The 15,211-nt window shown below is 35.4% G+C and overlaps 1 protein-coding gene across 1 annotated transcript in view; it reads left to right on the top strand.

Moving 5' to 3' along the window:
• The window catches only part of LOC150082350 (ADP-ribosylation factor-binding protein GGA1-like), a 100,130-nt gene extending 88,581 nt beyond the window's left edge, over window positions 1-11,549 (top strand). Inside the window, exons 7-8 of the mRNA XM_090380491.1 lie at window positions 4,869-5,003; window positions 11,433-11,549. Of these exons, the coding sequence (XP_090236617.1) occupies window positions 4,869-5,003; window positions 11,433-11,549 (252 nt within the window). The remainder of the gene's footprint in view (window positions 1-4,868; window positions 5,004-11,432) is intronic.
• The last annotated feature ends 3,662 nt before the right edge of the window (window positions 11,550-15,211 follow it).

Raw genomic sequence — 15,211 nt, 5'->3', positions numbered from 1 at the left:
CAACTTACCGTATCATCTAGCCAGATTCCGAGAAACTTGGTTTCATTCACCCTTTCAAGTTGTTTTTCTTTGTATGTTACGTCTAAATCAATATCTAGTGGTTTGTTTTTCGTTCTAAACACCATGTATTTTGATTTTTCTGCATTCAGTATAAGCTGATTCTTTTGAAGCCAACTATGCATCACAGAGAGCAAGGCAGAGATTTTGAGTTGAAGCTGATTAAGGTCTTTATCTGTGATCAGGATGGAAATATCATCGGCATACGCTACTAGGTGGGAAGATGGAAGAAGAGAGAGAAATTCATCGATGTAAAGAACAAATAAGATAGGTCTAAGAAGTGAGCCTCGAGGTACTCCCCTGGAGAAATAACAGATGTCGGAGTGTGAGTGATTTGTTCTTACGACAGTTGGCCGATCAGTAAGGTAGTCTTCAAGGAGAAGGTTAATTTTCCCTCTCAAGCCAAGATTATTGAGTTTAAGTAGAATATTATGGTTTATGCAATCAAAAGCTTTAGATAAGTCAAGAAACAGTGCTATAGCATAGTGACCCTTTTCAAGACTATCAATGATCCTTGAGCAGAAGTCAACAGTTGCAAGGCCAGTGGATTTTTTAGAGCGATAAGCATACTGTTGTTGATGGATGAGCTGATTTTCTTCAAGAAAACCCACGAGTCTGATATGAAGAATTTTTCGAATAATTTTGCAAAAATTGAGAGTAGTGCTATTGGGCAAAAGTTGTTGATAGAGTTCCAACGGTTTCCCTTTGGAACAGGGATGATTATTGCTTTTTTGAGTTGAGAAGGGAATTTACCAGATTGAAAGGAGAGATTGAATATATACTTCAGTGGCGTAAGAATTGAGCTAAGGACCTTTTTCAGCAGAGAAGGAGATATTTCATCAAAGCCAGGGGCTTCCTTTTCTTTCAATTGATTCCCTGCCTCTGAAATCTCTTGATCGGAGAGGGGACTGAGAAAAAAAGAGTTTCTGATTGAGTACTTGGCAGATTCTCTCATCTCATTATCTCTGAAGTCAAGTTCTTCTTGAAAGAGGTTATTCACACTTGATATGAAGTGGTTACAGAAGGCAGTAGCTTTTAGCTCGTCATCTGAAATGAGTACCTTGTTTTCAACTACATCTCCAACGTAGCTCCGTGATTTGAGTTTCCTTCCCGGTAATAGCTTGATCAAACTGTCCATTTTTTCTTGCTTGTTATGATACCTGTAAGTTGAGAACTATAGTATTTTCTTTTCTTTGACCGAATGCAGTCAGTGACTTTGTTTCTGTACGTTGTGTATTTAATTTTATCTGCCTTGATTCCTGTTGTTCTAGCAATTCTTGCAAGGTTATCAGTTTTCTTTAACATGTTACAAATCTTGTTTGCGATGAACAGGCATATTTTTATTCTTGGCCTTGTGGCCTTTTTATTCCCTGGGCTCCTAATATATGACACATATCTTAAAAAAGCAGTTCGTTGCAATTTCAGGATCACTTGTAACAAGCACTCCATCTCACATTGACTGCTGCAGGTCATGACAAAGCTGATTGAGAGAGTCTGGAGTAACAGATTTGAAAGTGTGCATGATCTCTGTTTCACTTATTTCATTTTCAATTACCATTAAGATGGGACGATGATCCGAAATAGTTGTATCAAGTATTGCTTACGTGAGAGAGGGCATTCCCCAATTGCGAAGTCAAGAAGGGAATTGTGGGACTCTCCCATTCTAGTTGGGATATCTCCATCAGTAAGAACAGAGAAACCATTTGAAGTAATGACATCTAGGAGGTCTTGCACCTGAGAGGAAGAGCTGAAGAATGTTTAATATTAAAGTCGCCAATCAGTAGAAGGCTTAGGGATTTGCTTGTGAAATGAGATAGAGTATTGTTCAAGAGTTACAAGGAAGCTGTTAACTGAAGCTGAGGGAGGTCAGTATAGACACCCGATCACCAAAGAGGCAATGTGGATAAAAGCGAGTTCACAAGCTTGATCAGGCAGATTTGAGATAGGAAAGGCAGAGTATCGCAGATGACTATGAACATAAATAGCAACTCCACAACCTTTTGAATCACCTCTGCAACTGTGAAAAAGAGAGTAGTGTGGAATTTGGATTGAAACCTCAGGAGAGAACCAGGTCTCAGTAAAAACCACACTACTCTGATCAAAACCACAAATCTGCCTGATCAAGCTTGTGAGTTCACAAGCTTGATCAGGCAGATTTGAGATAGGAAAGGCAGAGTATCGCAGATGACTATGAACATAAATAGCAACTCCACAACCTTTTGAATCACCTCTGCAACTGTGAAAAAGAGAGTAGTGTGGAATTTGGATTGAAACCTCAGGAGAGAACCAGGTCTCAGTAAAAACCACACTACTCTGATCAAAACCACAAATCTGCCTGATCAAGCTTGTGAGTTCACAAGCTTGATCAGGCAGATTTGAGATAGGAAAGGCAGAGTATCGCAGATGACTATGAACATAAATAGCAACTCCACAACCTTTTGAATCACCTCTGCAACTGTGAAAAAGAGAGTAGTGTGGAATTTGGATTGAAACCTCAGGAGAGAACCAGGTCTCAGTAAAAACCATCAGGTCTGGATGCAGATTCCATGATGTCAGTTGAGTGAGGATTTCATCATTATGTTTTACAAGACTACATGCATTCATATAGAATACAGTAATTGCATCTTTTGATGCTGCAGTAAGGCATAAGTTGTTTGGCTTAATTGTTGGCAAGTGACAGGGTAGAAAGATGTTTTCACAAGAGTTAGTGTCATTCAAATTCTGATAGGCTGAAGAGGAAGATGAATCATTTGTAGATGTTATTTCCTGTAGAGATTCCTGAATATCTGAAAAAAATGCACAGATTGTCATTCATGCACACTTGTTTCGATGGCTAAGTTACTAGCTGGTAACCTAGGACGAGGACCAGGAAGAGGGAGTTGTCCATAGAAAAGGCCGAATGATGGTTCCCACAGGCCAACAGTGGTCTTTCAGTAATTCATCAAAGTCTGTTTGCTGACATTGAATGTAGAAAGAGCTATACAACTCGTGTTTAGAAATCGTTTTTATTACCTTTGCTTCTATCTGCAGTTGAGTTCTGATGTGCTGCTCTACTTCTCTATTGCAGAGTTGGGATTCAAGTCTCGAGACAAAAATACCCCTGGTCGAACTTTTGCTTCTGGGGATTGCTCTGATTTTAGAGTTGGTGGCTGTTCACACAACAGGAGGAGGATGTCGACATCTGCCTAAGTGATTAGAGGCAGACAGATTTTGCTGTCTTCCGATGAGATCTATCCACCGCCTCGAGGAAATGACATCTTCTAGGAGTGGATTTGCAGTTCGATTAATATTCTTAGATGTTTTCTGAGACTGACTAGCGACAGGAGCATATACTGGAGGGTCAGGAGCAGGGGTTGGCTGGAAAGTAGAATTTTCCATGTGTTTTGTCCAATTGTATGTAGGACTTAATGATCTGCTGGAGTTTCGAATAAGATCTGTTAAATTCGAAATTTTCTGTAGTAAAATATAATTAAATTCACGCAGTTGGGCATTTTTCCAATCTGATTTTTTAAGTTTCATCAAAAAGAGAGACTATCATTGATTTGTGAGTGTCCAAGATTTGAAAAATGTTTTGTGGTCAGCTCATTTGGATTTTCATCATGTGAAACTTCTTGGTTAAGGAGGTGAGAGAAGGAGTGATTTGTCTGTTCTGATGTCATGTCATGAGGTATGGCCTCGGATAGCCCACTCTGTCAAGTATCCATTGATGATGAGGGACAGTTGAAACACTGAGGTTCACCGTCGGGAGGGCTTGAGGGATCAGCTGAGCTGGATCCTAAGTTATTTTCATGTTTCGTCTGCTTTTTCTTTAATTGCCTGTGATTTATACAACAAGGGCCCTTCCAAGAGTCGATCGCTGCCTGTGACATCTTTTTCCAGTTTGCTGTTGACATATCTATGCATTTAATGTAGTACACAAGACTGCATTCTGCATTGCATTGAAGGAACTTTGCATTTCTTTTTGCACAATTGGCAAATAATTTGCACTTGCAGAGCCATTGTAATTAACAATAAGTACACAGAATTTCTTTTGAGATGAAAAATATAAAAAATATACAATATACAAAATATGAATATACAAAGTATGAGATATACAACGCAGAATTATTGCTATCTGAAATAATTTTGTACTAAATGTATCCATGAACTTTAGTTAAAATTCTTCAGAATTCATTACAATTCATTCAACGAGTGAATTTTAAAGATATGCTTAGTAGATTCCTAATTTAAGCAACATTCCTAAATTTAAACAACATTTAAGCAACAGTACTGGATTTCACACCACTGCAGATTAACTAGCATAGGGTCTTTTGAAAGGCACAGTTCCCTTTGTAAGAACAATGGCAGGTGACCTTGCATGCTACTTTTGGACAAAAACGGTTTTTTTTTTAAAGGATTTTATGACACATTAGCATCTAAGGCTATAATGTGCTCAAAAACTTGATTATACTGCGAGGGAGTAATCCTTTTGTTGATACTTCCCAGCTTCTAGGATGCCTACAGAAATGATCTGAGATGTCTTGTAGAAAGGAAGCATAAATTTCATTTGTTATAGCATGAAAACTATCTTTCCAAAACCTCTTCTTTCTTGATGGATGTGACAAACAGAACTTGCTGATTCAGACAGTATAAAAAAGTTGGAGCAGATTCATCAGAAACCATTCATTTAGCTCACTTTTGCAGGAGCACAAACATAGCACAACCACAACCATTCGCACAAGTGCATGTATTTAATATATATAGATAGTAACTATATATATAAATAGATAGGAACTATTGATTATTTATAAAATTGAATAATTTTTTTTTAGTCTCAACGGATGGATCGCATAGCACAAAGAACATCATTATTAGAGACTGTTGCTACAAACATTAAGATGCTGAGAGATCTAATAACAAGTCACAGAACAAGAAAAATATCAGATAAAGAAAGGATCAAGATGAAAGTAATGACTATTCTGTTACAAACTTTTTTCTATAAAGTATCATCGATTTTCTGTTTAGTCTAGAAGTGAGTTAGAATTTATAGATGTAAGTATTATGTAAAGGAAATTAATATTTATTTTACATAATTAATGGATTTCAGACCCACCCTGTTTTTTACATAGTATTAAATTTCATAATATGCCTGGTATGTTTATGCTTACATTTATTTCTTTATTCTCCTTGTTATTTTTATTTTCCTCTTTAATACCCAGTTCAGCTCACTCACACATTCTTACTTTGCATCTTCCAGCTTGTTTTAATCACACTATAATATTTTGTCCAAAAAGATGAAGACAATTTATGTTTCAAAATAACCTGTCATCAAATTTTCCTATAAAGTTAACTACAAAATAAAAGCTGCAGGCATTAATACATTGTTAAATTAATCAAGACCCATTGATTTTTAGCTCTCAATTTCAAGTTTGTCCATAAAAGAAAGTTTAAAACACTGTTTGCAGACCAAGCAGTGTTTTTTGCAGTCCACTGTGTTATCTTAGTAATCACAAAGTCAAATTGCATTGCCAAGCTTAGACATATTATCATTGATAAAGATACTTGCACCAAATAATTCATCATTACACAGCACGGTTATGCAACAGTCCTATGCAGACGTTGATATCTCAGTATAATCAGTTACTCACTTTTCCTCACCAACACAATTTGATGTCTATGGTACCTTCAAACGAAGTAAAGCTTACACTTTCAAAATATCTCATTTATAATATCAAACTTAAACTTCACGATACTGGGTATCCCTGTAGAACCAAACAACATTCTAAACTTCTTAACTTTCTGAAAATTTGTTAATAAGGGTTGAAAAATAAAAGTCTGGAATTCATAGCTAAAAGCAAACATTTGGCTGAAATTTAAATTGGAAAAACTCAAATTTTATCAAAAATTTATTTGTGTACATAAATTAACCTTAATGCAAGCAAGAAACAAAAATGTATACAAAGATATAAACAAAAATGAATTGTTGATGCTAATTTCTCAAAGTTCAGTCAATATGCCATAAGAATTGAGCAGTTCATATCTGAGTTACTTTTATGCCACTCATATACTGACTGCCGAAGACTGACTGCCTACATGCGTTATGGCATGTTGAGTGCTGTGCCATAATATTTATATACGTTACAGCACTTTTAACATTTACATGCTTCAGATGCAGTGAACATGTTAACTGGCTTCATTTTTAATCTTACAAAACTATTGTTCATTTGTACAACATTCTATAAAAAAACACTTTTAACTTCACTATTAACTTCAGTGAATAGTGACACAATATCCAGTAACCATGGATATAGTGTCACTGGCTACTTTCACTAATGTACCAGCTGCTGTTGACATTATTAGCAGATATTTTCTTATAACACTACCTTAATAATAGGATAAAATTACTCCCACGCTATATAATAGAATTAATTTGTACTCTCCTTTCTGCAAGCTTTTTTACCTTCTAAGGCAAAGTTTTTGGTCTTACTACAATAGGGTTAAGCATCAGTAGACTTATATCGGATTTATACTTATGTCAATACCACCAACATAAAATTTTATGGCTGTTTCCTGGAAATTCTCTATATTGTACCAAATAATACCAAAGTTAATTTAACTACAAATTTCAGTAAATTCCATCCCTGTCTTCATTTCACTATCAAAACTGTGACTTTAAATGTCTGTTTTTAAATTTAAATATATTTATAGTTAAAATACATTTAACTACAAATATAGTTTTAATTATAATATAATTTATAAGTTAAATATAATTTATTTATAAATACATTTTTAGCTAATATCTTATACCCACCTGTTGAACACCCATGCAATATAAATTATGTAACTCAGTTTACATTGGTTTATCAACAAATATGACTTCATTTCATTTTAACCAATATCAATATTGCACTCTCTTCAAAATGTCACAAAGTGAAAGAACCCACAGCCCATGCCACCCCAAAACAACAGCCTTCCTCCCAATCAGATTTTATGTTTGTGGTATTGGTGTCTGATTATAGCTCATCAAAACTCTACTCGTAAAGAGGTTTGATAAATTATAATTAACATATGCCCCCAAAATACAGCCATAAATGTTCAATAACTACACATTGTTTCAGATGTCTGGTCTTTCAACCAAAATTGGAACATTATCAGTGAATTGACACAATTTTTTTTTTTTTTTTTTTTTTTTTTTTGCCTTGATTTCATGGAATATAATATGAAGACATTATACTACAAAACAGAGTGAGAAATACAACATCTTTCAAGGAAAAGCATGCAACAAAAAATTACAAGAATTCAACGAAAGTTTGGCAATTAAAACTATTTTTAAAAAATTTCTGAACTCAAAATGTTGGGGCAGTAAGTTCTAGGATCAGGAAACAGTAAGCACTAGTTTCTGAGTTGCTAAACTCATTGGCAAAGAAAGCAGACCTTTCACTGATGGTGAGTTCATTAAAAAAATGTGTTTTAGTGATGACTGAAGAGACTGAATAGATAAAATAAAAGCTTTTGCCAAAGTCAAAGCCAAGTCCTCAACTCATCTATTTATTCAAACACAATAAATAGATGAGTTGAGGACTTGGGAGTAGACATGTGATTTTTATTTGTAGTATTTATCAGAATTTTGAAATAACTGAAGAATTAGCAGCATTAAAGAGCTTGAAGGATACTACTTGTTTGTTATTTGATTTTTAGGAGCATTAGCAACTAAGGCCATATTGCTCCGGGATATGCGGTGGTCATTCCCTGACCTTTCCACATCCTCCGTATTTGGTGGTGACGGGCTCGAACCCCGGTCTAATCAAGAAGCGTGTGCTACGCACTGCTGCTCCTTCCCACCTGGCTACGGAGGCGCCTGGGATACTACTACTGCTAGTGAAAATATATTTTTGAAGGTATTTGAAATGATAGACAAACTTGGATTGAACAGGAAATTCCTTACTTGTGCTACCACAGATGGCTTGAAAAACATGGTAGGCACAGATCTGGGGTTAATAGGACACATCAACAAAGCAGCACAAAACAGATGGCCAGAAGCTGTTGTAATTACACTGTATTATTCACCAGCAGTCATTATGTGAAAAAACCCTTTACTATAATTCTATAATGCTTACTGTCATTTCTGCTATGAATTATATTCAAAAAGGAAGACTGAATCATCTTCAATATAAAAGTTTTTTAGAGATGAGTTTGAAAAACTCATCTCTAATAAAGCTAAATTTGGTGATTTATTATACCACAGTGAAGCAATGTAGTTCAGTTCCAGCAATGTTGAATAATTTTTTCCAACCTGCATGACAAAATTGAAATGTTTATGAATAAAAAGTTGAAACCAGTGCCAAAACTTACTGAACCTGGGTAGTTATGGGACCTGACATTCTTAACACTTTCACTGCTGCCTTTTTCCAATGACCAATGTATCCTCAATTCACAAAGGGGGATCGAAGGGTGACACGAGTAATTACAGACCAGTTAGTTTAACTTCTGTTTCGGGTAAAATAATGAAGTCACTGGTTAAAGATGCATTGCAGGATCATCTAGACAAGACTGCAGCAATAATTCAGACACATCATGGGTTTGTTAAGGGAAAGTCTTGTCTGACAAATTTGATAGGATATTATGATGTAGTTACAAAGGAACTGGATGCAAAAAATAGTCTTGATATCATATATTTGGATTTCAGGAAAGCTTTTGACACTGTTAGCATTGGAAGACTATTGTACAAATTGGAGCAGAATGGTATTAAGGGTAAGTTGCTACAATGGATAAAAGGATGGTTAAGTGGGAGAAGACAGAGGGTGGTAATCAGTGGGTGCTGCTCTTCGTGGACTAATGTTATTAGTGGAGTCCCACAGAGTTTGGTGTTGGGTCCACTGTTGTTTTGTATATTTATCAATGATATTGATGAAGGTATATCAGGCTTAATGTCGAAGTTTGCAATTGATACAAAGGTTGGCACGGTTGTTAATGACAGTAATGGCAGTGTGCTACTGCAACAGGATCTAGATAATTTGGGCAGATGGGCTAAGAAGTGGCAACTGAAGTTTAACCTTGACAAATGCAAAGTACTGCATATGGGTAGAAGTAACCCCAGAAAAACGTACCAACCGTGTGGTACTACACTTAAGGTGGTAGAAAATGAAAAAGACCTGGGAGTAATTGTGCAGTCAGATATGAAGTTTTCTGAGCAATGCAGAAAGGCTGCCAGGGCAGGTCATAGGCTTTTGTCAATGATATATAGGAATTTTGCTAGCAGGGAAAAGGAGGTGATTGTCCCTCTTTATAAGGCAATGGTCAGGCCATGCCTTGAGTACTGCGTACAGGTCTGGAAGCCTCATTTTAGGAAGGATGTAGATTTGCTTGAGTGTGTACAGAGAAGGGCAACAAGATTGGTGAGGGGAATGAAGGGATCCTCTTACCAAGAGAGGCTTAAGTTCTGCAAATTGCAGTGGTTGGAGACTAGGCACCTTATACACTCGGCGCCTCCGTAGCCAGGTGGGAAGGAGCAGCAGTGCGTAGCACATGCTTCTTGATTAGACCGGGGTTCGAGCCCGTCACCACCAAATACGGAGGATGCAGAAAGGTCAAGGAATGACCACACATATCCCGGAGCAATATGGCCTTAGTTGCTAATGCTCCTAAAAACCAAATAACAACAACAACAACCTTATACACCTCAATCAGACTAGTGATCTGATTGAGGTGTATAAGGACTTTAATGGATTGAGCATGCTGAATTCTGATGGGATCCTTCCACTTGTTTAGATTACGAACCTAAGGGGGAATAAATTCAAATTAAGAAAGGACAGATGTAGAATAGATGTGCGGAAATTTGCCTTTAGCCAGTGGGTGGTTAATTGCTGGAACAAACTTCCATCTGCCATTGTGGAAGTTGATAGGTTGAATAAATTTAAGGAGGAACTGGACAGACATTTGGAGGGAATGGTGTGTTTTTTTTGTTTTTTTTTTTGCTTTCTTGCATCACATGCCACTACTACTGCTACTACTACTACCTTTTTGACCAAGGATTGTGCTAATTGGGATTGGCGAGGGCAGAATCATTTTTGGGCTTTCTTCTCACTATGGCTGAATTATTCAGCTACTGGAAAAGATTGCTTGACAAAAATATCTGGTTTTTCTTCCATCAAGTCAGAATAAAAATTATTCTAAAGTTAGGTGGTTTTCCCCTCCAAGTGGATTAAAACTGCTTGATACACATGTGCATAATGATACAGTTAACATGTTAATGGACATAAAGCAACATCTTAACAATCCGACATAAAACTTCGAAGCAAGGGTAAACTTGTGTATGAACTATTTTTTAATATAAAATTCTTTCAAGCAAAATTAGAATTGTTGCAAAAACAGTTAAATGAAATATATATTTTTTTTTTCTTTTTTTTTTTTTCAATTTCAGTGATGTGAAATTTTGTGGAAAAGCATGTCTTTTAAATTCAATTTTTCTGTAACACATTGTATTAACGGCATTACTTTGTTGCAGACTGAATTTCAGAAGCAATTTATTGATTTTAATAATAATGAAACTTCATTTATATTATTTAAACCATTTGAAATTAAGGTTGAAAATGCTGAAGCAAATCTGTAGTTGGAATTGATTGATTTAGAGCCAGATCATACTTTTAGAACGATGTCCTAAAATGAAAATATAATTACGCTCGCGCGCGCGCTCTCTCTCTCTCTCTCTCTCTCTCTCTCTCTCTCTCTCAACCAATTAGTAACATAAAAAATTTTGATATAAAAATAATTTCTACTTCATAATTATCTATTTTCCTGCTGTTGAATAAAACTTGAGTATTGTAGCAGTAATGATTATTATTATAAAGTTATTTAAATATATTCATGTGTGTGATTAGGTGTAATGTATGTGCAGTTACTACTTAATCAAATAGATATTATAAAACATGAGACAAATTTTTTGATCCGGCCCACCTACTAGTGAATATCCCTATGTGGTCCTCCCTTCAAAAATTTTGGGGACACTAAAATCACCTGCTGAGGTGACAGTGGCAGAATGGTTAAAAGTAAAATTGGAGGGTCATTCAACGGGAAAAGTATGAGTGATTCGTGATTCAAATTTTTGTTTAAATACTCAGTAGTGGTTTTCAGAAAACATGATATGCAGGAAGTGTAGTGTATGGTCTAATTTCCAAAATGGAGATGAAGAATACCAAGATTCTGCGCTATATAGTTTTTTTTTGTTTTTTGCTTATTTCTTTCTTTCTTTCTTTCTTTCTTTTTTTAAATTAATTTCCATATCGTTTCTCCAGAAATAATTATCAGCTTTACAGTGGTTATATATTTTATGATCTGTTATTCAAGAATTAATATTTATTTGAAAATGCTGAGTTATTATTTTTGATTTTATTTTTCAGGAGGTACATGAAGAATGTAATAAGTTTCAACTTAAGTTATTTAAGATGGCCCGTGAGCTCGATGATGCTGATGAAGCAATGGGTAAATATCAAAAATATCATTATCTAGAAAATTAGTATATAGAACCTTTGGAACTAAGAATTTTAAAAATTCTTAAATATAATTTTAAAAATACGGATATGAATTTTACTATTAATTGCACATAAAACTTTTCAAAATAATGATCTTGGCTGTTTACTACACATTTTTTTTTTTCATTGTTTATATAATTATAAAAAAAAAAAAAAAAATCCTTTTTGAAGTCCTCTGAAAGTTCCTTGATTGTGCTTGTCTTAGCTGCCATAATTTCTACTTTACTGAAAAAGCATTGCCTCTTTAATGAATACTTTAGTTTGGAAGAAAAAAATTAAAGCAGTCATGTGGTGCAAGTCCTGATGAATAAAGAGGATGTTGTAAGACAGTTAAGTAGTGTTTGGAATTAAATTCAAAAATGTTTGTCATACAGTGAAAGATCAGATACCTACCTTCTGATTGCATCTCTCTAGCATTTAATGATTTTTAAATGCTAATCTTATTAACAATATGACCTCCTGCTATAAATCCATAATGAATTATTCCTTTGCATATCTGCCAACTTTCAGAAATTAATGATCAGATGACGGTTTTTAAAAGATCCAGCTTTAGCCATAATGCCCATGAACTGTTTTTTGGCACTGTTTGAATGGCATTTCCAGAGATTTCTTTCCAAATTAACGGTAACTAGTTAATGCACATAGACAGTAGTAGCAGCAGGTAAAATTCATTAAATGCTAGAGAGATGCAGTCAGAAGGTAGGTATCTGATCTTTCACTGTATGACAAAAATTTTTGAATTTAATTTCAAACACTACTTAACTGTCTTAACATCCTCTTTATTCATCAGGACTTGCACCACATGACTGCTTTAATTTTTTTCTTCCAAAAAGTACATATGACACCGTGAGATGCCATACAGGAGGTCTCCGGTGTCCAAGTATTCATTATCCGAGTCCCCCCAGTTATGAGGATTAATTTCTGAAACCGATACAAGCAATGAAAATAACATGGAGGGTTTTTGGAAAAGTTTTAATGTTCTGCACAGTATGAGTGGAGAAGCTTGGAAAGAAATTTTGTGCAGATTAATGAAGAGCTCATGGAAAAAGTTATACCCTGATGCTGTTCATGAATATGAAGAATGCAATGTGATCAGGTTACAAAATGAAATTTTAAGTCTTGCAAAAGAAGCAGGATTACATGAAGTTGATGATGGGGATATTGCACAATTGCTTGAATCAAATGCAAAGCCACTTACAAATAAGGAGCTAGCAGAATTGACCAACTACCCACAGAAGAAGAGGAAGCCGAAAATGATGATGGAATTGCCAAAGGATCAAGATTTGAGAATTAAAGGAAGCCCTTAAGAAAATTGACCAAGCAACTTGAATATTTTTATGAGAACGACCTACTTCACGATCGTGCAGCAAAAATTAAACATGAAGTTAAGACATAAACTAATGGCTACAACACAATTTTATGTGGAAAAATACCGGGGGGAAAAAACTGGATTCATTCTTTATTTTTAAAACTGAACAATAGTGTAACTTCAATAAACTTTACTTAACCTTACATTGTTTAACATATTATAATGAAAAAAGTCTAATAAAATAATTGTCTCATTTTTCAGTTTCTTCAATCCATTTTTTTATTATTTAAAATATATATGAGATTACCTCATAGCTTCATAGGATGCCTTCTACACCATACTCTCCAAATAATATCGATTAAAAATAGTTGAAAAAACAATTTTAATTTAAATGTGTTCACTCTTCACTGATGAATGGGCCAACACCCCCTGGGATCAAAGCCGAAGGCCCAACCCTACCCTAGACATATCAAATCCCCCCAACGTAACTCAGAGTGACTGAAGACATTATCAGCTATGCTATAATGTAAAAGTAAACTTTAAAAGATAAAATTTTGATAAAAAATGCGGTGTTGATATGAAACCAATTTACATGAAATTCCTCCCTTAAGTGGACTAAACTTTTCGGCACTTGTCTTGATCACAGGTTGGAATGAACTGATACGAGGTATGTGTGTGCTGAAATACTAATAGGAGATTAATTGTTATTGTGCATGCGTGCAAATGACCACAAATCAGAAATGAGGTACATCCATTGAACATTAGTAGAATTACTGCGTATCCTCATTTCCAGGGTTTCAACAATTAAAAGTTTAGTGTAATTATGTGGGATATTTAAAATCTTGGCTTCATTAAATAGGAATGTGTGACCTTCATTTATAGCATGGAAAGCTAATTCTGAAGCCATTGCACGTGTTGCCTGGACTGACTCAGCATGTTGCTCAAGTCTCTGAACCAAAGTACACCTGGTCGATCCTATGTGTATAAAAAAACATTATATACCAGATCATGAGTCTGTACAGGTAAAGAGGGAAAAACCACGTGATTTCTTAATATGGAATGCAATTTTTGTGTTGGTTTTGCCGCTACTTTAAATTCAGTATCTCTAAGAAGACTGTTAAGTCGTTTATACCAATGGTCTATGTAGGGAATAGTAATGATAATATTTTGAAGACTGAATGTACAAGGCATAATCTGTTATGGGTTGAGATTAACTATATAATATTGGTGTAAATACACCATAGTTTATCCATAAATTTAACTAAATAAATAGTGTAACGACTTCATTTGATTATATCTCATATTGTGGCTACCTTCACAACGAGATATCAGGTATTGCACTACTTTTAATAAATAACGCTTCTCTAGTAGAGGAGACTACTGTTATTTATTCTCAATGGGCACCACCACCCAAATGCATCACTTTTTGGAGCTTGTTGGCTCACTCATCGATGGGCATCACTCACCGCCCACCGATGAGTGAGCCAACAAGCTCCGAAACGCATCTGGGTAGTGGTGCCCACTGAGAATAAATAATGCTCCTCTACTAGAGAAGCGTTATTTATTCAAAGTAATGCAATACCTGATATCTCGTTGTGAAGGTAGCCACAATATGAGATATAATAAAACGATGCCGTTACACTATTTATTTAGTTAAATTTATGGGTAAACTATGGTGTATTTACACCAATATTATATGGTTAATCTCAACCCATAACATATTATGCCTTGTGCATTTAGTCTACAAAATATTATCATTATCTTTACCATGATGGCATGTCTGCATTATCAGGGTTTGTTTGTTATTTGGTTTTTAGGAGCATTAGCAACTAAGGCCATATTGCTCCAGGGATATGTGGTGGTCATTCCCTGACCTTTCTGCATCCTGCATATTTGGTGGTCATGGGCTCAAACCCCGGTCTAATCAAGAAGCGTGTGCTACGCACTGCTGCTCTTGCCCACCTGGCATTATCAGAATACTTGCCCGCCCACCAATGAGTGAGCCAACAAGCTCCGAAACACATCCGGGTGGTGGTGGTGCCCACTGAGAATAAATAACAGTAGTCTCCTCTACTAGAAAAGCATTACTTATTTTATGCGAAGTAGTGCAATACCTGATATCCCGTCGTGAAGGTAGCCACAATATGAGAAAAAAATCAAAACTATGCCATTACTCTACTTATGTAGTTAAATTTATGGGTAAACTATATTGTATTTACACCAATATTATATAGCAGTCTTCCATGTGCAACATTGTGAAAAGCTTTCCTGAAATCCAAGTATATGATATCAAAATTATTTTTTGCATCCAGTTCCTTTGTAACCACATCATACTATC

Source organism: Mastigoproctus giganteus, chromosome 8 (genome assembly GCF_048544385.1).
Source record: "Mastigoproctus giganteus isolate SK-2022 chromosome 8, ASM4854438v1, whole genome shotgun sequence".
Lineage (NCBI taxonomy): Eukaryota > Metazoa > Arthropoda > Arachnida > Uropygi > Thelyphonidae > Mastigoproctus > Mastigoproctus giganteus.
Note: the sequence above shows the minus strand (reverse complement) of the source record. Positions and strands in the feature narration are given on the sequence as shown.